At 60.1% G+C, this 21,324-nt stretch overlaps 10 protein-coding genes across 10 annotated transcripts; 4 read left to right on the forward strand and 6 right to left on the reverse strand.

The window, feature by feature from the left end:
- Window positions 1–40: 40 nt before the first annotated feature.
- On the reverse strand, window positions 41–1,249 carry OSTLU_18661 (predicted protein; the record flags this gene model as incomplete). Its single annotated transcript, XM_001422162.1, has 1 exon — window positions 41–1,249. The coding sequence occupies one exon, from the start codon at window positions 1,247–1,249 to the stop codon at window positions 41–43; it is 1,209 nt and encodes a 402-aa protein (XP_001422199.1).
- Window positions 1,250–1,564: 315 nt separating this feature from the next.
- Window positions 1,565–2,323, reverse strand: OSTLU_93924 (predicted protein; the record flags this gene model as incomplete). Its single annotated transcript, XM_001422163.1, has 1 exon — window positions 1,565–2,323. The coding sequence occupies one exon, from the start codon at window positions 2,321–2,323 to the stop codon at window positions 1,565–1,567; it is 759 nt and encodes a 252-aa protein (XP_001422200.1).
- Window positions 2,324–2,375: 52 nt separating this feature from the next.
- Window positions 2,376–4,025, forward strand: OSTLU_18662 (predicted protein; the record flags this gene model as incomplete). The annotated part of the gene is made up of 1 exon (XM_001422059.1): window positions 2,376–4,025. The coding sequence occupies one exon, from the start codon at window positions 2,376–2,378 to the stop codon at window positions 4,023–4,025; it is 1,650 nt and encodes a 549-aa protein (XP_001422096.1).
- A 230-nt stretch (window positions 4,026–4,255) lies between these two features.
- On the forward strand, window positions 4,256–6,199 carry OSTLU_28260 (predicted protein; the record flags this gene model as incomplete). Its single annotated transcript, XM_001422060.1, has 1 exon — window positions 4,256–6,199. The coding sequence occupies one exon, from the start codon at window positions 4,256–4,258 to the stop codon at window positions 6,197–6,199; it is 1,944 nt and encodes a 647-aa protein (XP_001422097.1).
- A 173-nt stretch (window positions 6,200–6,372) lies between these two features.
- On the reverse strand, window positions 6,373–8,625 carry OSTLU_18664 (predicted protein; the record flags this gene model as incomplete). Its single annotated transcript, XM_001422164.1, has 1 exon — window positions 6,373–8,625. One exon carries the CDS (start codon window positions 8,623–8,625, stop codon window positions 6,373–6,375), a length of 2,253 nt encoding a protein of 750 aa, XP_001422201.1.
- Window positions 8,626–9,410: 785 nt separating this feature from the next.
- OSTLU_89498 (predicted protein) lies at window positions 9,411–10,541 on the reverse strand (the record flags this gene model as incomplete). The annotated part of the gene is made up of 1 exon (XM_001422165.1): window positions 9,411–10,541. A coding segment is annotated over one exon (1,131 nt), but the record flags the coding sequence as incomplete, so codon positions are not given.
- Window positions 10,542–11,258: 717 nt separating this feature from the next.
- On the forward strand, window positions 11,259–11,540 carry OSTLU_28263 (predicted protein; the record flags this gene model as incomplete). Its single annotated transcript, XM_001422061.1, has 1 exon — window positions 11,259–11,540. The coding sequence occupies one exon, from the start codon at window positions 11,259–11,261 to the stop codon at window positions 11,538–11,540; it is 282 nt and encodes a 93-aa protein (XP_001422098.1).
- A 776-nt stretch (window positions 11,541–12,316) lies between these two features.
- On the reverse strand, window positions 12,317–13,330 carry OSTLU_18666 (predicted protein; the record flags this gene model as incomplete). Its single annotated transcript, XM_001422166.1, has 1 exon — window positions 12,317–13,330. The coding sequence occupies one exon, from the start codon at window positions 13,328–13,330 to the stop codon at window positions 12,317–12,319; it is 1,014 nt and encodes a 337-aa protein (XP_001422203.1).
- A 196-nt stretch (window positions 13,331–13,526) lies between these two features.
- On the forward strand, window positions 13,527–16,073 carry OSTLU_25721 (predicted protein; the record flags this gene model as incomplete). The annotated part of the gene is made up of 1 exon (XM_001422062.1): window positions 13,527–16,073. One exon carries the CDS (start codon window positions 13,527–13,529, stop codon window positions 16,071–16,073), a length of 2,547 nt encoding a protein of 848 aa, XP_001422099.1.
- Window positions 16,074–16,157: 84 nt separating this feature from the next.
- Window positions 16,158–17,513, reverse strand: OSTLU_93929 (predicted protein; the record flags this gene model as incomplete). The annotated part of the gene is made up of 1 exon (XM_001422167.1): window positions 16,158–17,513. The coding sequence occupies one exon, from the start codon at window positions 17,511–17,513 to the stop codon at window positions 16,158–16,160; it is 1,356 nt and encodes a 451-aa protein (XP_001422204.1).
- Window positions 17,514–21,324: the final 3,811 nt, after the last annotated feature.

Genomic DNA, 21,324 nt, shown 5'->3' on the forward strand with positions numbered 1-21,324 from the left:
GTAATTGTATCGTTTAACACGCCACCGACGCGCGCAAACTTCAACACGAAAGAAGGCGCTGCCGCCACTTGCGCTCGTACGTTCTCTTCGCGTGCGCGTACACGGCGAGCGACTTGCGCAGGTTGCGACGCAAATGCGCCATCATGTCTTCGTTCGCCACGTGCCTGTCGTAGAGGCGCTGCTGGTGCGCATCGAGCTCGGGCGCTTCGTTGTGCTGCGCAAAATTGGCTAAAAGCGTCGCGTTGAGCCGCGCAAAATCGGGTAAAGTTGTGAGCTTTTCTAAACCGTCGTCGAGTTTCTCCGTCAACAGAAATTTAAAGCACGGGTCGTCCAAATTCGCGATCGCCGCAGCGACTTGAGCGTCTTTGTTCTCCCCACCGCCCGGTGCGAGGACGTGCAACCAATTATCACCGCCCAAGTAATCGTGCCACTCTACGAGGTTCATGGCGCACTCGCCCTTGTCCTTCATCGCCTTGTTCCACAGCCGACGATTTTCAGCCCCGGCCAAGCACGAGTACTTGTAGTGACTTAAAAACCGCTCGACTGGGTCTCTTAAGATTGTGATGTACGCACACGGGGCGTCAACGACCTCGCACAGTCCCATGCCGTAGGAGCCTTTGCTAAAAATCCGCGCCCCTGATTCATACATCTTCCGCAAACGATCCACGCCAAAGTACTCCGCGGGTTCGCCCGTGGCAAAGTGCCGCCGCGTCGCCGCGTAATTTTCTCTCGTCGTATCGACCAAAGGCCACGTGATCCACTGCGCGATCGACTCATGATCGTGAGGAAATAATTCTTCGCCCAGGAACGCCTCCTGCTTCGGCTTACGATTCACCCTGCGTTCCACCTGTCGCAACACCGAGTGAAAAAACGTCCCACCCGTCTTCGGCACGTGCAAAAAGTTGTAAAACAGCACTCGATTCGCGTGCGTCTGCTTCACCGACTTCGCCTTCCTCGGAATCTCGTAATATTTACTCAGATCACCGACGTTCAATTCCCGTCCGAACGCCTCGACTTCCTCGCGTTCCGCGAGCGCGCCGCCGCGTCGGTGCGCCCAATCCGCCCTCGCGCTCGCCCCGACGAGGCACGCCGCGACCGCGCACGCGCCGACGACCAGCCTCGCGCTCGCCGCGCCGCGCGTTCGATCGACCGCGAGCTTCGCCGCCGTCGTCTCCGCGTCGTCCGACGCGCGCTCGACGTCGCGAGACGCGCGCAGGAGCGGTTCGGCGTCGCCGCGCTCAACACCCATCGCGCTCGGCGCGCGACGACGACGACGACGACGCTCGGCGCGCGACGAAGCGTTCGCTCGCCGTCGTTCTCGAGTTTCGTTCGCGCGCGCGAGAGAGAGGCGAAGAGTGCGGCGCGCCGAAGAAAGACAGACAGGCGGGGTGTTGCGCAGAAATTGCGATCCGAGACGCGCGAGCGGCGCCGCGAGAGCGACGACGACGGACGAAGACGCGCGATACGCCGGGAAGCGACGAGAAAACGACGAGACTGGGATGAAAGAATACAAAGAATACAGTCAGGACGACGAGACTGGGATGAAAGAATACAAAGAATACAGTTAGGACGGCGGCGGCGAGCGCAGGTCGCGCTCGCGCGCGAGAACGGCGCTCGGCGGGCGAGTCGGCGCGCCGCGCTCTCGCGCGCCGCGATGGTACGCGGCCCTCTCGGCGTCGAGTTGATCGTCAACCATGGCGTCGAACGCCTGAGCGACGCGCTCGGCGCCGCAGTTTTCACCGTCGAGCGCGAGTAAGGCCTCGCCGACGCACTCCGCGGTGCTCAGGCACAAATCGTTGGGTTGCTTTCGGATGCGATAGTTTGACTTTCGCCGCGGCTCTATTTGAAACTTGCGCAAGCGCTGCAACCACGGCACGCGGTGATACATCGCTCGCGCGCGATGCCACGTGGAATCGAGCACGATCAAATTCTCCAACCGTCGCGTCGTCGCGTCCCGCGCGTGCGCCGCCAGGTCGACCGCCTCGTCGCACGGCCACAGCACCCCCCACCGCGCGGCGTCCTCCTCCGCGAACGGCGCCTTCACGTCCCGTCCTCGCACTCGAAGGTCATCGAACAGCACTCGCACCTCGCATTTATCCAGCGCGAGTTCGCAGACGATCGCGCTTCCCAGGGCGCGTCGAAACTCCGCGCGGTCTTGCAGGATGTAAATGTTGGTCGAGTTCGCGACTCTCCCGGCCCGACCGAGCGCGCGCGCGACCGAGCGACACGCGCACGCCACCAACGCGCGGCGACATCGCGCGCACGTCGGTCGACGCGTCGTCGCGGCGTCGAGCGCGCGGATCGGCGCGCAGCGCGACGTCATTTGCCGCCGCCGTGTCCCGGTCGCTTCATCGGGACGCGCGTCGAGACGCGCGATGCGCGCGCGGGCGTCGACGTGGAACGTCGCGGCGATCAACAACAACCCGTTCGAGTACTACGCCAGCGCGCGCGGTCGCGGAGAGGCGTCGAGCGACGACGGCGGCGATGTTTATGAATCATTTCTGCTCGCGGTCGAGCGCGCGCTGTCGAGCGACGCCGGCGGCGCGTCCGACGCGACGATGGCGCGCGCGCTCGGACCGGACGCGCTGGACGCGCTGCAGGCGAAGATCGCGGCGAGCGGCGCGGCGAAGGACGGAGAGGCGGCGGCGCGGGCGCGACGCGCGTACGAGGCGCGGTGCGGCGAGCGAACGTGCGGCGAGTTCCTGCGAGACGCGGAGATCGGCGCGAAACGCCTGTGCTCGATGCCGGACAGAGTGACGAACACGGTGAACGTGTTCGACGACGAAGGCGAGCGAAGGACGGTGCGAAGGCCGACGGTGATTAATTGTTACGACGAGACGCTGGAGGACGAAGGCGAGTGGTTTCGAGCGTGGATGGGGTACATGTTCGACGCGAAAGTACGCGCGACGCGGGGAGGCGAGGCGCGAGCGATGGTGGAGATGTTGGTGCCGATTAGACGGGCGAAGTATCCGGCGGTGAGCGAGGAGGAGGAGGCGCTGGGGATCCCTTTACAAATTTTCTATTTGGCGGCGTTCGACGCGGCGTTGGCGCGCGTGGCGACGACGGCGGCGGGCTCGTTTGAGGCTTGGCAGCGCATTCGCGCCGGTTTAGTCGATGCATTAGTGCGACATAAGGTGCCGCGAACGCTCGATGTGGTGGAGCATTGCTTACTGGGGTCATCGTCGTCGGACGTGAATTTGTCGGCGTGCTTTTTGCAGGAAGTCGGCGCTTCGTTCGCCGACGCGCTCGAGGCGCGAGAAAGCGTGCGGGACACGTACGAGATATATCGTCCAGAGGATCTGGACGTGAAGCGCGATCAAAACTCGATCGTGCTCGTGTCCAAGACGTTCACTCGAGGCGAGCGTGCGATCGAGAAGACGCGCGAGATTTTGGAGTCACTCGGCGACGGCGCCGCCAAATTCTCCAAGGGTGATTTTTGCGCCTTTCTCGTTCGCGGGGTGCTGTTTTGTTCGTTTCACGGCGATACGGATGGGTTACAAACTAAAGTAATCACCACCGCTACGCACGCGCACTGCGTCGCAAACGACGCGATCGATGCGTGCGTCTTTGGCATGGACGCCAACACTCACGTTGCGCACAAGGACGGTAAAAAGCAAGGCGTCACAGATTTCATAGACTTCTTGGCCGCAGAAACGACGTTTAGATCGTGCTGGACGATGGCCGAGATCGACGTCGAGCGCGACGCCTTCACGACGTTCAGCGCGCGCACCTTCCTTCAGGCGCAGCTCAACAAAGCTGTGCCGCTCGCCGAAATCGCGACGAGCGCGCTCACGGACCGCCATCCCAAAGACCACGTGTTGATTTACACCCGAACCGACGCCAACGCCGCCTCGCTTAACGCCACCACCAAGCCCACGCTCACTCGCATCAACGCCGTGGACTTCACCGCGCACCCCAAGCCCCCTAGTGTCCTCCCTTTCGACGCCGACGCGACGTTTCCCAACGCTCGCTTCCCGAGCGATCACGCCTGCGTCGTCTTCAACTTCGACTTCTCCCTCGCGTGATCGTTTCCGCTTCGTTCTGTTCGCGCATTCGATGTCATAAATATTTATTCATCATCTGTGATTTTTCCAGATTTTTTCTCCCCGTTTTCGTCGTCGAGCGCGTCCTCGCCGCGTCGCCGCGCGGCGTTGGCCGAATCGCCAGCGCAATTCCCAATTCTCAATCGATCGTCATCATTCACCGCCGCGCGACCTCCATCGCGCCCGTCGCGCCCATCGCGCGAAGCGTGGCGATGCGATTCACGAGGAATAAATCCTCCGCCGCCGACGCGTCGTCGTCGACGCAGAGCGATGAGAATTCGACGGCGATCAACGTCGGGCCGGTGCGCCTGAAACTCCCGATGAAGATTCGATTCGGAAACGACGCCGCCGAGCTCGAACGACGGCGACAGGCGAACAGCAACCCGCTGGCGAAGATTCGAGGCTCGATGGCGGGCGTCGGACGGTCGATCAAGGGCGTGGGGAATCTGCAGCAGACGCTCATGACGAACATGATGGTGAAGGTCATCGCGGGGGTGTCGGGAACGCTGAGCGGGTTGTTGCTCGCGGGATTGGCGTATAAGGTGGTGGGAGGATATCAAGATGAGATAAAAGAGGCGAGGCGGGAGGTGCAGCGGCAACACCAGGAGAGGAAGGCGCGATTGGCGCAGGTGAGACGATTGCTGAGCGGACCGCTGCGGGCGGCGGCGAAAGATTTGAGAAACAGATTGGAGTTTATATTAAAGGTGCCGCCGAGACGTTCGAGCGGGGAACCGCCGAAGATTCGGGCGAATTATTTTGCGGCGCATTATCCCGATAATCCCAACGAAGCGGTGAATTCGACATTGTTTCGGTTGTGTCGGTATTTGCACTGGGTCGAGCAGTTTCAACGCGGGGTGCAGTTGGAAGGCGTGAGCGAGCAGGACACGTGGCAGTTCGCGTTGGATCAACAGCTTGATCGCGTGGCGATGGAGTTGGAGGTGAGCAACGAGCGCTACGACGCAACTGTACCGACAGAGCGTTTGACTGAGGTTTTCGCGCTCATACACGTTCGTGAGGTGGAGAAGGAGAAGCGAGTCGAGGGCGACGGCGCTGACGACGGCGGAGACGAAGGTGAAAAGTTAGCGAGTAAACGGTCTATTTTTCGCCGAATCGATTCCTCATTGAATGAGAAAACGACGGCAATGGAACCTTTAGAGGCTGCGGATTCGGCACCGAAGCGTCGCGTCGGACTCCTCAGCGCAGAGCCTCAGGAACGTCTCAGTCGATTTCCGATGCGCTTGTTTCGCGACACGCAAGTCGCACTGGCGGAGGTTTTTGGTAAGCTCCACACACTTGAATCCGGCGCTGGTCAGCCTCAACATGAAGGTAAGGTAAACCCGCACATGTTGTACACAGAGTTCGTCATGAAACTCGAAGAGGCGCAAATGCTCTACGAGCGCACCGTGGAAGAACAAGCCTCCGAAGGTCTCGTTGATGCAGCCACAGTCTTGGTCGCGCAGCAAGAAAATCTCCAAGCCGATCCGTGGTTTAGATGGATGCTTCCGCTGCAGCTTCAAATTCGACGCTTGGCCATGCTACAGTCCCAGACGTCCAAGCTGTTAACGAGGAAGGAGGCTCGCGAACTCCTCGCCGCGAGGGCACGTTTGCGCGGCGTCCTCGACGGCTTGAACGGTTTACTTGACGTGCTCGACAGACGATTGGACGATCCGTTGTTCAACAAGCCCAAACACAATTTAAAGCAAAAGCACTTGGCGACGGCTAAAATCGCAACGAAGAAGGTAAAGTTGGAGGCGTTGAAGCGCGAAAAGTCACTGGCGCGATGGAACAAGTTGAAACAAGCGATCCCTTACGTCGCAAAGTATCGCCGCCTTCCACCTCCACCTGCGAGCAAGAGATATATCCGTTTAGTGACAGGAGATGAGTTACTGGCGTTCGTTCGACGGTATAAAGCGAAAGCCGTGGCGGGCGTCGTCTCTGCGGTGAGCACCGCCGTCGTGAGCACTGTCATCTCGAAAGTTGTCCAGCATCAAAACAAGCGGCCAAAAGCGGTTGAAATCGTGAAAACCGAGAGCGAAAGCGCTGAAAGCGAAGGCACGACTAAGGAGAAAAAGACGAACGATGAAGCAATCGAAGGTGAATTCGCACCGCCCACGAAGACGCGTCCTAGACTTCGCAATAGTGTGAAAGTCAAGTGAAGTAGCGGCGACCCGCGCGAAATGTGTAATTAAAACGTAAAATCGTAAAGTCTTTGTCGCTCGTTTTCATCCTCCTTTAAGTTCTTCTAAAGTCTTCTTATTCGCAATCTTGGTCGCTCTGTTAATGGCTCCCGCGGCGTAGTATAAAATCGTAAAGTCTTTGTCGCTCGTTTTCATCCTCCTTTAAGTTCTTCTAAAGTCTTCTTATTCGCAATCTTGGTCGCTCTGTTAATGGCTCCCGCGGCGTAGTACCACTCGGCCCACTGTATGACGCCGTCGCCGTTCAAATCAGCCGCTTTGGCAATTTTCTGAACGGTCGCGTTGTGAGAGTCCCACAACTTGGCACCCGGAACGAGGGTTTCGATGAACATATCAATCGTCTTCGCGAACTGCTCTTGATTGAGGTAGGGGAACGGAAACTTTTCATCCGGATTGGACGCGTTGGCTTCAAACAACGCGAAGACCTCTTTGTCGAAATCGATTGCAACCGCCGACCTTGTCTCCGCAGAACCTCCAGCGTTCAAACCAGTGCGAGAGCCGATGGCGAACACATCTTGCGCGAAAGCTTCGATCGCTGAAACGAGTGATTCGTTCAATGCATCCGTAACCGCCGGCCCTGCAGATTCCATCACAGTCGCTTCGGCTCTTCTACTCAAACCCGTGTTGAGTCGATGACCGACGACGGTCACCTCAAAATCAGAAGCTACTTGAGCGACGAAAGCAAGAACAAAAGCGTAAACGTTGCCCATGATCTCTTGAACCGAAGGGATGTCAGCAAAGTCCTTGGTGATCTCCCTCAACGCTCGCGCGTCCGGACGGAAGCGGCTGAGGTCCTTGACGTCGCGCTTCGGCGCTTGGCGCACCAGCATTCGGATTCTTCGCCCGAGCATGTCGAGCTCAAAATCGGACAACACTGTAGATAAAATATCCACTATGAGTTCAAAACAGTTAATGTACAGCAAACGCTCAATGTTATCGGGAATAGCCTTGACGTTGTACATGGGATCGCGAAGGAGGTAGTCGACAAATTCCGAAATCGCCTCTCGAGTCTGCTTTTGTGCCTTTTTTCTCGCAGCTCTGCTCGGGTCTTCATCACCGTCGATGCTCACACCCAAAATTTGACGTGCCTCCGAGGCTATGTTGCTAAAGTCGCCTCTACGAATTTCGTTCCCCATTTGCTGCAGGAGGTCGCGGGCGCTGGGTGTCTTCTTCGCGGCGTCGCCTTCGTCGAATGTCAAGGCGTCGTCGTCGAACGACGCTGACACGTTTGCTCCGCTCGACGGACTGAGCACACGCATAGAAATGTTGAAACCCAAGTTACTCAACACGGGCTCTTTTCCTATCTCACCGAACAAGCCGGTGAGGAGGTTGATGTACGTGTCGCGCTCGATTCGTCGGGGAAGAAACACTGACGAGATGGCCATCGCTCGAGTGTCCATATATTCATCGACGCACACTTCGATAAGTTGCTTCACCGCGCGCTGCGTCTCCAAACGATCCTCGTCGGAAAAGGAGATGTTTGCAAACGCCTCTCGAGTATCGTCGTCGTAAGGCTCTAACGCAAACTCCACGGTGAATCCTTTAATCTTTGCCTCCATCGTGAGCGCCTCGGATAACATACCCACCGCAACCTTGGCGACGTTTTCTTGGAGATGCGGGAACAGATTTGTCGGTGGCGGGGCTTTGAGCTCTTCGCGCGCAATCTTGCGGAGCGTTTGATTCGACAGATTCGGCACGATGTCTAAGTAGCCGTCGCCGCTCGCGACGAGCTTAGTCCTTCGCCCTTCCGCCATGCCATCCTCTTCGCTCGACACTTCAAAGACGAATTCCCGGTCGAAAAGTTGCAACTTGAACGTTTTTAACGTATCTTCGAACACGGTCCATCCCGTGAGCGCGCCGTTCGTGTAGAGCTTCCTTTCGAGCGGCCCGGGTAACAAGACGGGAATCCCGCTCGTTTCGCCGACGACGTCGCCGATAAACTTTGCGAGCTCCTGCTCCTTGATACCACTCTTTTCCGGAACGTGTCTGGCGTCCAGATAATCGCTCATGATCAGAGGATGCCCCAAAACGCTCGCTCCGACGAGGTTCTGTCGTAAGTTCTTCATCGCCGACGCGTACGCCGCCTTGCAAACCTCGCGATACACCTCGCTCTCCGCGAACTCCGGAACGAACGGAATATCGTACGCATCGTTAATAATCTTCGCGTAACGATCCAAAACCTTCGCCTCCGCGGATTTCTTCTTCCCTCTCGACGCCCTGGCCAGCGCCACCGCGGCGGCCCCTCCCGCGACCGCGACGCCCGCGCCCGCCGCCGCGCTCGCCCCCGCCCCGCGCGTCCCCTCCCGCGCTCGCGCTTCCGCCGCCGTCGACACCGACGCCACCATCTTCGTCCCATCGCGCGCGCGCGCCGGTCGCAATCCCTCCATCGCGTCCTTCGCCGTCCTCTTCGCGCCCTCGTCCGTCTTCTTCGCGTTCGCGTTCGCGTTCGCGTTCGCGTTCGCGCGTCCCGCGCCCCGCGCCGGTCGCCCTCGCCGATCGCGCGTCCGTCCGACCCGCGCGCGCGTCGTCGACCCGCGTCCGCCGGTCGTCGCGCGCGCGCGAGACGCTCGCGTCGCCATCGCGTCCGCGCTCGCCCTTCGTTCGTGCGTTCGTTCGAGCGATTAATCGATCGATCGGGTCGATGAATCGATCGATTAATCGAGCGGGCGTTCGCGCGCGCGCGCGCTCGATCCGCCGTGTCGTCGCCGCGCGATCGCGCTCGATCCGCGCGCGCGCGATCGTCCTCGCGCGCGAACGTCTCGAGCTCGCCGCGCGTCCGCGCGGGGGGGAACGATCGCGCGCGACGCGGAAGAGGTCTGTGTTTTTAGGAGACGTCGATTTTCGACGCGCGACGCGCGCCGCGGAGACCGACGGCGAAACCGCGCGGGTTCGGAATGGATGACGTCGCGCTGTGTAAAACTGTGACTTTACGAAACTTGAAAAGACTTGAAACGCGCGACGACTGGATAAAACTTGAAAAGACTTGAAACGCGCGACGACTGGATAAAACTTGAAAAGACTTGAAACGCGCGACGGGCCGCGCCACCGTTTTGTAACCGCGCGCGGTCGTCGGTACGGCTGAAGTTTGTCGCGAGCGCGACGACCTCTTCCATGCAAACGCACGACGATGGTATAGCGAGAAGGGCGGTGATTGCGAGGACGACGAGCGCGCTCACGTTTGAATAACGATGACTTGCGGCTGTTGCGGCGTAACGGCGACGGGAGCGCCGCGGGTGGGGATGCCGAGGCGCGCGCGGAGCTTGTCGTCGGCGCGGCGGCGCGACCTGACGCAGAGCCCGATGAGAGTCAAGATGATGACGAACGCAATACAACCGACGGCAATACCGGCGATTTCAACGTCGCTCAACGTATCCGCGGAGCGCAACGGAACGATGGTGCCCGGAACGCCGCCGCCACCCGAGGAGCCACCCGCGGAGACTGACGTCGTCGTCGTGATGCCCAAAACCTGGACGGGAATATTCGAGCTTGTAGTAGCGTTGTTTCCGAGCTGACCTTTGTCATTGTAACCCCAGCACTGCACCGTGTCGCCGGCGAGCGTGGCGCAATTGAAGTCGTAACCCGCGGAGACTGACGTCGCCGTCGTGATGTTGGAAACCTGGACGGGAATATTCGAGCTTGTAGTAGTGCCGTCTCCGAGCTGACTATTGACATTGACACCCCAGCACTGCACCGTGCCGTCGGCGAGCATGGCGCAATTGTGGCTGCCACCCGCGGAGACCGACGTCGCCGTCGTGATGCCCGAAACCAGGACAGGAGTAAGTCGGTTTGTCTTAGTGCCGTCTCCGAGCCGACCGTCGAGATTGTAACCCCAGCACTGCACCGTGCCGTCGGCGAGCATGGCGCACGTGTGGGCGCCACCCGTGGAGACCGACGTCGCCGTCGTGATGCCCGAAACCAGGACAGGAGTAGGTCGGTGTGTAGTAGTGCCGTCTCCGAGCTGACCTTTGTCATTGTAACCCCAGCACTGCACCGTGCCGTCGGCGAGCGTGGCGCACGTGTGGCCGCCACCCGCGGAGACTGACGTCGCCGTCGTGATGCCCGAAACCAGGACGGGAGTAAGTCGGTTTGTAGTAGTGCCGTCTCCGAGCTGACCGTTGGCATTGTAACCCCAGCTCTGCACCGTGCCGTCGGCGAGCAGGGCGCACGTGTGGCTGCCACTCATGGAGCCACCCGCGGAGACTGACGTCGCCGTCGTGATGCCCGAAACCAGGACGGGAGTAAGTCGGTATATAGTAGTGCCGTCAGCGAGCTGACCGTCGCCATTGCTACCCCAGCACTGCACCGTGCCGTCGGCGAGCGTGGCGCACGCGTGGTCGCCGTGTCTCGCGGAGACCGACGTCGCCGTCGTGATGTTGACAACCTGGACGGCGGTATGTCGCTCAACCTTCGACCCGTCTCCGAGCTAACCGTTGTCATTGATACCCCAGCAATACACCGCGCCGCCGATCTCGACGCACATGCGAGAGTAACCGTTACCCATCGCGCGCGATTCGAAAACCCTTCGATCGCCCGCTCGCCCGCGGCTCGTCCGCGCCGCGCGCGTCGCCCGTCGCGCACCGCCCGGGTCTCTCGCGCCGCGCGCGTCGCGATCGGTTCCTCTCGCACCGACGGTCGCGCGCGCGAGTCCGGCGACGGCGCGCGCGCGACGCGACGCGACGGCGAAAACTCAAAACCCAACGCGGGCGTCCGAGTCCGAGTCGACGCCCCGTCGACGCGTCGTGTCTGACGCGTAAAATGTTAGAAATCTGAAGAGTAAAATATGACGTATAGCTTTCCCTAGTTAACCTATAATTGTAATCATCATCACTCATCGACGCACTAGGCCCGATTGCTCACGATCATATAAGGTATAGCTCGCAAAAACGGGCCTTTTCTGAAACTCGATTTTTGCTAGGGTTTAGCGACTCCGGTTTTCCGACGGAGGAATTGCGTGCGGGTAGTTCGCATCGTCGGTACTCGTCGACGCCACTCGTCGTTGCGCGAGTTGATCGATATACTCATGGGCGCGTGCTTCGGGCGATTCATGGGAGAGACCCAGGCGGAAGAATGGGAACGAAAGCAACGAAAGCTCGAGAAGAAACGAGCCAAGGATGAACAGTGCAAACGGGACAACGAAATTTTAAAGGCTGTCTTCAAGGAGGAGGTTCGGGACCTCATCGGTGGCATTCCGGTGCTTCAAAACTTCATCGAGCGACGGTCGGGGCGAAAAATTACGGCTCGCACAAAAGATGAGAAGATGCGTGACCATGAGGCAGCGCAACGTATAGGGAAGCCCGTTTAAGGCCCGCGGCCTAACTGACCGCCAGTAGCTCGCATAAAACGTGACGTGTGATCGCGCGGGGTCGGGTCGAATCCGACGACGCGACGCGCGCGCGAGGCTCGATCGCGCGATTTCTTCGAAAAAGCGCGCGTTCGGGCGAAAGCGTTCCCCATCGCCGCGCCCCGCGCGCGATAAAAAGAGCAGCATAGGGTTAGGGTTCGGCGACGCCGGCGATCCGACGATCGCGCGCCGCCGGGCGACGCACGCGCGCGCGCGCGCGCGCGCGGCGTCGACGTCGGGCGCGCGCGGTCGAGGCGCGCGCGATCGGATCGCGACGAGGTACGGGCGCGCGTGAAGGGACACCTTCGGTGACGCGAGCGTCGAATCGCGATCGCGAACACGCGCCGCGCGGGTCGACGTTCGTTCGACGCGCGCGGTGCGGCGGAAAATCGGACGACGCGCGACGACCACCGGGCGAAAATCCCCGGGCGCTGCGGCAGAGAGTGTCGGGTCGCGATGACCAGGACCTGGACGCGCTCGCGCGCGGGAAACCGCGAGCGGGACGTCGAGTAACTCGCCGAGGCACAGTCATGTGTCCACCGCGGAGACAACGCGGGAACTCAACGGGGTTTACTCTGAACGCTGACGCCCTCCCCAGTCGTGACGATGCGAACAGGACGCGCGAGAAAACGCGAGGGAACGCGCGAAACGCGGCGTTTGTGAACGCCCGCACTCGACGAAAGAATTGTTTTTCGGCGAGAGGCAAACTAATTAACGCTCTAAACGCTTCGACGGAGCTACTCGGAGACGGCGCCGTCTTCGTCTTCGTCTTCGTCTTCGTCTTCGCCGTCTTCGACTCGATCGTCGCCGATTTTTACGCCGTGGCGCGATAAAATATCGATCGCGCACTCGGTCCATATTTGTTTTTTGTCGCCGTCGCTCACGAAGGCGAACAAGACGTCGTCGACGAGCTCGAACTCGTCCTCCGCGGCGCGCGCGTAGGCGAGCGCGCCGTCGAAGATGACGTCCAGCGCGCTCGCGCGTCTTCGAGCGCGAGCCTCGTTCGCGGCGGTTTCGTCGCTCAACTCTCTCACGACGAGCTTATCTATGATTCTACGCGCCAGTTTTTCAAATTCCGCCTTCAACGACGCCTCGACGGCGAGTCGATGCGCCTCGTACAGCGTCCTCGCGCGCGCCTCCCCTCCGCGCAATCTCGACACGTCGTCCCGACCCATGGGATCGCCCACCAAGTCCCGTCGAAACGCTTCGTCGTACGAACGCGCGTACGTCTTCACGCGTTCGGCGCACAACGCCTGAAACGCCGCCTCCGCCTCGTCGTCCAACAATCGCTCCTTCCGAAACCGCGCCTCGCGTTCATCCCTTCGCCGTCGTTCGCTCGCCTCCGACTCCCTCGCCCTCAACGCTCGCGCCCTCCGCGCGTCCGCGTCCGCCTCGTCTTCCCCCCGCGCCGCCCTTCGTCTCTTCTCCCCCTCCCTCTTCTCCTCCGCCGCGCGTCGCCGCAGCGCGTCGAACGCCGCGCGTCGCTCCGAGTGCGTCTTCAGCGCGCGAAACCGCGCGTCGCGCCGCATCTTCATCAGCGCGCGCTCCCAGCGCGCGTCCGCGAGTCCGTCGCCCAGCCGCGCGCGCACCATCGCCTCGAACGCCTCGACGTCCGCGCGCTTTTCCGTCGTCGCGCGTCGCCACTGCGCGTCGAAATTCGACGATTCGTCGTCGCGCGTCCCGTCGGTCGCGTCGTCGTCGTACGCGTCCGGGTCGAGGACGACGCCCGCGGCGTCGGCCGCCGTCGCCATCGCCGCGGCGCGGAGTGGCGCGCGTCGCCGCCTCGTCACTGACACCCATACCCACACGTCCGAACACTCTCGATTTATTTATCGGCCCAACATCAAAAAAGCGTCGCTGGATCACGTACGCCGGTGCGCGCGAACGCGATGAAGGATTCAGGTCAACTCGCTTTTCCCGCGCGCGCGCACACGACGACGCGCGGCGATGTCGCCGCCCGACGCGCGCGCGGGCGCGCGCCTGCGCGTCGCCACCATGTTCACCGGCGCCGGCGCGATCGACTACGGGTGCGTCGCGCGCGACGCGCGACGGCGCGACGGCGCGGGAAACGCGCGAAACGCAAAACCGAACGCCGAACGAACGCGAACGACGACGACGACGGATTCGACGCGCGACGACGACGACGACGACGCGCGACGACGCGAGATCGGGACGACAAGGGGAGGATGGCGCGCGAAGACGCGAAGGCGCGCGCGACGGGAGCCCCGGGAGGACGAACGCGCGACTGACGAGACGCGAATTCGGGACGCGCGCGCGACCAGGCTGACGCGGGCGGGGCACGAGGTGACGCTGCAGTGCGAACGCGACGAGCGCGCGCGGGCGGTGCTGGACGCGCGATTTCAGGGCGTGCGACGGGCGAGGGAAGCGAGCGAGATCGAGGCGCTGCCGAGGGACGTGGACGTGCTGGTGTGCGGATTGATGACGAGGGAGTACGAGGGGTCGTGGCGAGAGTCGTGGACGAGAGACGGCGCGGCGGGGGCGCTGAAACACGCGCTGAGGCTGGGGGCGAGCGCGCGCGTGCCGTGGTTGGTGATCGAAGCGAGAGGGAAGATATTAGATCGTGGAGTCGATGGGAGCGAGGCGCCGTTGATTCATGAGTTTGTGAGCGAGCTGGAGCGAGCGGGGTACGCGTGGGCGCATCGCACGGTGGCGGCGGCGGCGTTCGGGGTGCCGGATGTCGCCGCGCGGGTGTTGCTCGTCGCCAGTAGATGCGGGGATCCGAGAGATGTGTTATTGACAGAAGACGCGGGGGCGTTGAAAGTCGATGCGAGGGATCCCGCGGATGAGCACACGTTTGTGTTTAATCGGCACCCCGAACGAGGGTTGTGCGCGTACGCCGACGTGTGCGAAGGATTTCATCCCGAGCCTGAGGCGTGCATGCTCACCGCCGCGGGTGGTTTGATGCCGCTCACCGTGCATGACGCTGAAAGATTGCAAGGATTGCCTCCGGGATGGACGATGACGACGAGACCGAGCGTTCAAGGAAGTCAAGGGGAGGAGCTCACGGCGCGTTGGGACGCTTTGGCGAAGACGTACGGATGCGTCCCAAGTTCATATTGGCTGGGAACTCGGTTAGCGGACCCGTATGCTTTGAAATTTTCTGCCGATGCGGTTCCATTTAGAGAGTCTGTGCCGCACGCTTGGCCGGGGGCGGCGTACAACGTTGGACACGGGCGTGCGAGCGCCTTGTGCTCGCCGTTTGTCCGTGAAATCACGGAGTTGCCGTGTCTCGGCACGTTTATTTCCACGTCCTTTTTCGAAGGCGGTCCGCTGGTGCCGAAAGAGACCGCCGTGGCGTGCGCGCGCGTGCTTAGAGAGTCTGGCTGGGAGGTCCCTCCCCAGCTAGAGGCTTTGGAAAACGGCGAGGGAGAGATCGCCGTCGTCGAGCCGCGGGTGAAGAACGAACAGGCGCCTGCGGTCGAGCCACTGACGATAGCGACTCCGGCGGCACGGGCGCAGACCTCTCGCTACGATGAGTTTGTTTCAGCGCCACCGGCTTTGGTCGAACGCACGTTGCCTTTGATAAAGACGAAGAGCGGACATTTAATCGTCGACCAAGACGAGGTGAAACGTTCGTCCAATTTTCCCATCGACATCGAGGCGAAGCGGTACAAGAGAAGCATCACGCCATCGTCGGCGGATATCGAGCCTGGATCGCCAGGATCAACTCCGGGAACCATGACGTTCATCGCCGGCGTCGGTTTAGCTGCGCCAAGACGAAACCAGCTCGTTTGGGCCAAGCTCCCAGGTCATCCATTTTGGCCGGGATTGCGAGCGGATTTGGACAAGGACTTCATCCCAGCGGATGCTCTCGCGATGGCGAGAGAAAACGAAGTACTCGTCGTGTTCTTTGGAGAAAATTCATTCGGTTGGCTGCGGGCGGAGCATTGCTTAGATTTTACCGAGCACTACGCATCGAAGAGTCGGGATCCGGCGAGGAACAAGGCGCGCTTCCAAGCGGCGGTGAAGCAAGCGAACGAGGAGCTGCAAATACGAGAGACGTTGCACGAGCGCGATAGATTACGTAAAATGGCGACGCAAAGTACTGCGCATAAGTTCCGTTCGCGCGGTGGCTCACCCATGCCCGAATTGAAGGGTTGTACGTGCAAGTCGTGCACGAGCATCTCCGCCGACGGTTCGGAATCGCCCAAGTGCATACGTGTAGAAGCCGCCGAGAAGGCTAGTCGAGGTCACACAGGCGCCAAGCTTACGATTCAAGGTAGAACTATCATCGGTAAGCAAATTTTGGTGTTTTGGCCTCTCGACCGAGCGTCATATCCGGGTAAAATAGTCGATTACGATCCCGTCGAGCTTAGACATTGCGTCGAGTATGCCGAAGACGGCGTTAAAGAATTCTTGTCGCTGTGGAAGGAAGATGTAACATTACCGCCGGGTGAAAGACTCGGCCCGACTCTTCCAGAAGCAGATGAAGCTGGTGCTGATTTGTTGCTGGGACTCACGGCGAGAGGATAATGATATAGCCGCACGTCACGAACGATACGATCCGAAGATTTTTGTGATAACAAAGCCTGTCTGTACTAAAAGCTTACTTCGCCGCTAAGCTGACGCGGATTCGAAGGTATCGTATATCGAGTCGCTCGATTCGACGTGCTTGAGCGTTTCGTTTACTGTTGTGAAGTGCTCGATTTCGTCGCTCTGATCGAACGCGGCTGCGCGTTTGACGGAGCTCTCGCTCAATTCAAATGTGTCCAATCGAGAAAGAAACGACGGTGACAAAGAGGTATCGTTCGTCGATGGCGACACGATATCATCGGAGACGTGATTCAAGTACGATCGCGTCGCCTTCTGTACGTCCGCTGTGGCTCGCGTCACGCGATCCATGGCATCTATCATCACTTTGGCCATCGCGCGACCCTCCTCCGTGGAGACGTCGACAGAGTTGAAAGCCACCATGTTCTCGGGCCTGAGAATCGATGCATTCATAATTTCAGCCATATTCTTGCGCATGTCAATAAGCTCGTCTTCGTACTCGCGCGTCACTCGCATTCGCTCCTCGTGCTCAGCCACGAGCTGCTCGCTCAAGTCCCGAATCTTTGTCTCGTACAAGCGCGTTGACCTCGGCGATGTTGCGCCGCGAAGTCGCTCGATTTCCCTTGCCCGCTCCTCGCTAATCTCATTGATCTTCTCTAATTCCCATCGAAGTTCTGTAATAGTTTCCCAATCATCGATCGTCATCGTCGCCGGCCGCCCGTCGATCGGCTCGTTCGACTTGCGCTTCTGCTTGGTTTCTCTCGCGTTTGGCTCGCGCTTCTGCTCAATTTCACTCGCGCTCGCCAAACTCGCTCGACTCGCCTTTCTGCTCGATTTCTTCGCCGCCGTCTCCATCTCCCGTTGCGCTAGTCGCACCGCGCGCGCGCGCGTCTCCTCGCTCTGACAATACGCCACCGCCCCGGGTCCCAACTTTCTCGCAAACGAAATCGCCGTCGCCGCGCCGCTCGCCGCATTCGCTCGCACTTCGCACGTCCAATACATCACCGCCAACGCATCAAACGTCGCCTGAAACTCCCCTCGCTCGACACCATCGACCGATATCGCATTTGCCGGCACCCGCTCTCTCGCTAAAATCCCTCGCAGCGTCTGAAACGGGTGTTTCATCGCCGCGGCGCCGCCGCGCGTCGACGCGCTCGTCCCCGCTCGCGACGTCCCCGTCAACGCCTCGAACGATTCCGGCCACGCGCGCGCGGCGCACGCCAACGCTCCGACACTACGTTTTAGATCACTCCACACCAGCGCGCTCGTATCGCTCTCGCCCCCACGCGTCGCGCGCACGGCGTCGACGCTTCGCCGCGCGAACTCGAGCAGTTCAGATTTCCCAACCTCAATCCCCGTCTCCGTCGTCCGCGCGCGCGTCGACGCGCTGTTCGACGCGCCGTTCGATGCGACGTCGCGCATACTTTCGATCCGCGCGCTTCGAGCGCCCGAAATCGCCGCGCGCGCGTCACCGAGTGCGGATTTAACCGGTTTTCGCTTGAAAAAGATGCCATCTAATCTCGGCGATCGCCATCACATCGCGACGTCGCTCGCGCGCGCGACGCCTGTCGCGCCCCCGCGCGTCGCGATCGCGAAGAAATCGTAAGTTCGCGCTCGTCGACGGTGAGATCGGGACGACATGGAGTACGTCGACGCGTCAACGCTGCGAAAACTGTCGACGTCGGGTGACATCATCATCGTCGACGCGAGCTGGGCGATCGCGAACGACGTCGAGCGCGCGCGCGCGGCGCACGAGAGCGAGCGCATCCCGAACGCGACGTTTTATGATCACGACGAGGTGTGCGACCTGTCGTCGCCGCTGCCGCAGGCGTTCCCGCCGCGGGAAGCGTTCGCGCGAGGCGTCGGCGGCGGACTCGGGGCGACGAAGACGCGAGACGTGGCGATATACGCGAAAAACGGCGCGTCTTGCGCGGCGGAGGCGTGTGCGTTCGCGTTCTTGGAATATGGACATCGAGGACGGGTGATGGTGCTCAAGGGAGGGATGGAGGCGTGGAAGGCGGAAGGCTACGAGACGGAGGTCGGGGCGGAGACGATGCGCGAGCGGGCGACGGTGGAGTACGACGAAGACGGATCGAACGGAACGCGCGAGGGGAAGAAATCGGGATTCGTCGACGCGAAAGATTTGTTGACGAACTTGAGCACGCAGCGGTTGCAAGTGCTGGATTGCCGACAGTCGGAGGTGTTCGCGGGAGGGGCGAGAGACGCGGCGTACGTTCGGATTCAGGATCGAGCGATTCAGTTCGAGGGCTTCCGCGAAGGGCACATTCCGGGGGCGAAGAATTTACCGTACACGCGGTTGTTCGACGTCGCGGACGAAAACTTGCGAGAAATATTCGAGGGCGCGGGGTTGGACCTGTCCATGCCCGTGGCCGTGGTCGGTTCGGGGGGCGTCGACGCGGCGCCGATGGTGGCGTCAGCGCTCACGCGCGCCGGGTGCGCCGACGCCGTGGTGCTAAAGAACGGTATGTGTGCGTGGTGCACGGCGCAAGGGAGCTCGTATCCGATGTCCATCGCTAGCACTTCTCCGCACGCTTCGCACAACGAAAAGCGCCTGATCGTTTGGGCGGTGACTCGATCGCGCGGCACCGCGCTCGAACGCTCGTTCTCTATGCACTCCGAGGCGATGGTCATGCACGAGTTACTCACGGAGCCGTGCTTGAAGGAGAATAATCCGGAAAATTACGCCAAGATTGTCAGTGGACAATCTGAACATCATGTCGCGAGCAGTGGATGCAGCTATGCGACGATGTTAGAGGTGATGACGGCGGATTACTCCGCGCAAGGACGTCCATTCTTCTTCTCCAAAGAGCTGTCGTGTTACTTTGACTTGAAGCAAATGAAGTCGAGCTGGTTAAAACGGTTCACGCACGTGGTGTTGATTCGACAACCGACGGAAACGATAGAGTCATTTTATCGCGTCTCCATTGAACACAAGGAAGGGAGCTGCTATTATGATCCATCTGAGGCTGGATTTGCGGAAGCTTTTGGTATCGTAAACGCGTTGAAGCGTATCAATGCCAAGGTTATGGTCGTCGACGCTGACGCGGATTTGCTGTCGCGACCAGAGGAGACGCTCCAAGAGATGTGTTCGCTGGCAAACGTGAACTTTGAGAGTTCGATGTTGTCATGGAAGCCCGCAGAGTTGTCAACGTGGATCAAATTTCGCGGTTGGCACGACGATGCGGCGAGATCGAGCGAGTTCAAAGCTGTCGACAAGGCACCGATGCAAAACGTACCGCCGGAACTCTGCGTCGATGCGGCGAAGCAACAACCGTATTACGACGCCATAGGGTGGGAGCGCAAAGAAACTTCCAAGCGTTGGCCGTTCTTACGCCAGCTCACGAATCCGACGCATCGGTTCTCCGTCGTCGTGTGCGCATCGGATGAAGGCGCTATGGATATGTTCCCTCGTCTTGCCGCCGCGCGTCTGAGCGGCGTCAACTTGTACGAGTTCAAGCCGAGCGAAGTTGATCAGGCGATGAATAAATGCCCGTATATTTTCGACGACCCGATCGTTCTAGTGGGCGCACACGGACCCACGCTGCACATGGCCGAGGCACTGCGCGAGCGTGCGCAGAAGGACGGAACTTTGTGCATCGTACGCATAGTTCTCGTCGACGCTTCGGCGCATCGCGTTCGACCCGAAGGATTCGAGCACAGCTGGGTCCCAGAAGATTCGCTCAAGGATCAAACCAGCATGGACGAAGTTTTACAGAGTATTTTAGTCGACATCGAAACGGCACAAAGCAAAAGTGCGAAGGAGATGGCGGATGTGAACGCGTTAGCCTCGACGACGACGTCGGCGGCGACGCACTGGCGCTCGGGTTTGGCGACGGCGTTGCAAGACGCTCGCTCCGACAAACCTTGCGTTACAGATGCGACGAGTACGTACACGATGAAAGAAGTGTACTCGCGTGCGTATCACGTCGCAGATATGCTCACCGAACGCGGTGCGCTGAACTCTCGTGTGGGTTTGTTTGTGCAAGCCTCCGCGGCGTCGGTGTGGTGCGCCATGGGTTCACTCTTGTGTGAATCTGTGTTTTGCGAAATCCCCGCGTGGTATCGCGACACCGACCTCGAACGCGTGTTGCGTTTGAACGAGTCGAAAGTCATAATAACTTCTCGTGATCTCGTGCAGTTCGTACCCACCGCGTACAGAGACTTGGTCGTGGTCGTCGAGGACATGGAGTACGACGTCGACTTGAGCGGCGAGCTTCATCCGGCGCTGACGCGTCCTGACACTCCCGATGCCCCCGGGTTCTCCGTACTCACCAGTGGCACTACTGGTGTGAGTAAAATTCTGTGCTGTCCACAATCCGCGCTGACGGACTCGCAATCGGTCATTGGGCCACACATGCGTGGCGACGATGTCATGGGGAGCTTTTGGGTCTATTATTACTTCTTCATTCCGCTCCTCGCTGGTCGCACGCTGAGCGTCATCCCGAACGATTTCTTCCTCAAGCCCCGAGAGTTGATTTCGTATGTGCGAAGTCAAAAAATGACCATGCTTTACCTCAGTCCGAGTATCCTGGAGAGCTGTTTGTTGCACTGCACGCCGCAAGAGTTCTCCGAAGGGATGCAAGACGTGCACACAATTTTATTGACCGGTGAACGCGTGCGAAGAGAGACTCGTATGCTTCTCGCCGAGCGTCTCACCCGTACGCGTTTGATTGACGTGTACAGCACGAACGAAACGGGTGATTTGGCGATATCTGATTACGGTGGAGCGTTCTTCCTGCGTGAGGGCACGCAAGCGCGCGTGTTGACGGATGACGGCAAGCCAGCTGTTCGCGGCACCGTCGGCCAGCTTCACGTTAAAAAGAGTGGTTTGCTCGTTGGCTTCTACACGGATAACGGTTACGCGAAGATCGAAAGCGAGTGGTATCCAACTGGCGATCTCGTTCGTTGGTTAGGTCGCAACAGGTTGACTTTTGAATCTCGTCAAAAGTCGGCATACGTCAAGATTCGTGGCTTCAAGGTTTCGCCGGTCATGGTACAAGACGTCATGCTCAAGATGCCAGTGATTAAACAGGCCATCGTGAGCACGATCGGACAGTCTGACATTGACCAGCAACTCGTCGCTGCTATCTCCTTCAACAACGGTGCGCGAGCGAAGGAGAGCGAATTGCGGGCACACATGGCAGCGCACGTGCCGCACTACATGATTCCGTCGACGTTTTACGACCTCGGCAACAAAGTGTCCACAGCTACC

The sequence above is a fragment of the Ostreococcus lucimarinus genome, chromosome 17, assembly GCF_000092065.1.
Source record: "Ostreococcus lucimarinus CCE9901 chromosome 17, complete sequence".
Taxonomy (NCBI): Eukaryota; Viridiplantae; Chlorophyta; class Mamiellophyceae; order Mamiellales; family Bathycoccaceae; genus Ostreococcus; species Ostreococcus sp. 'lucimarinus'.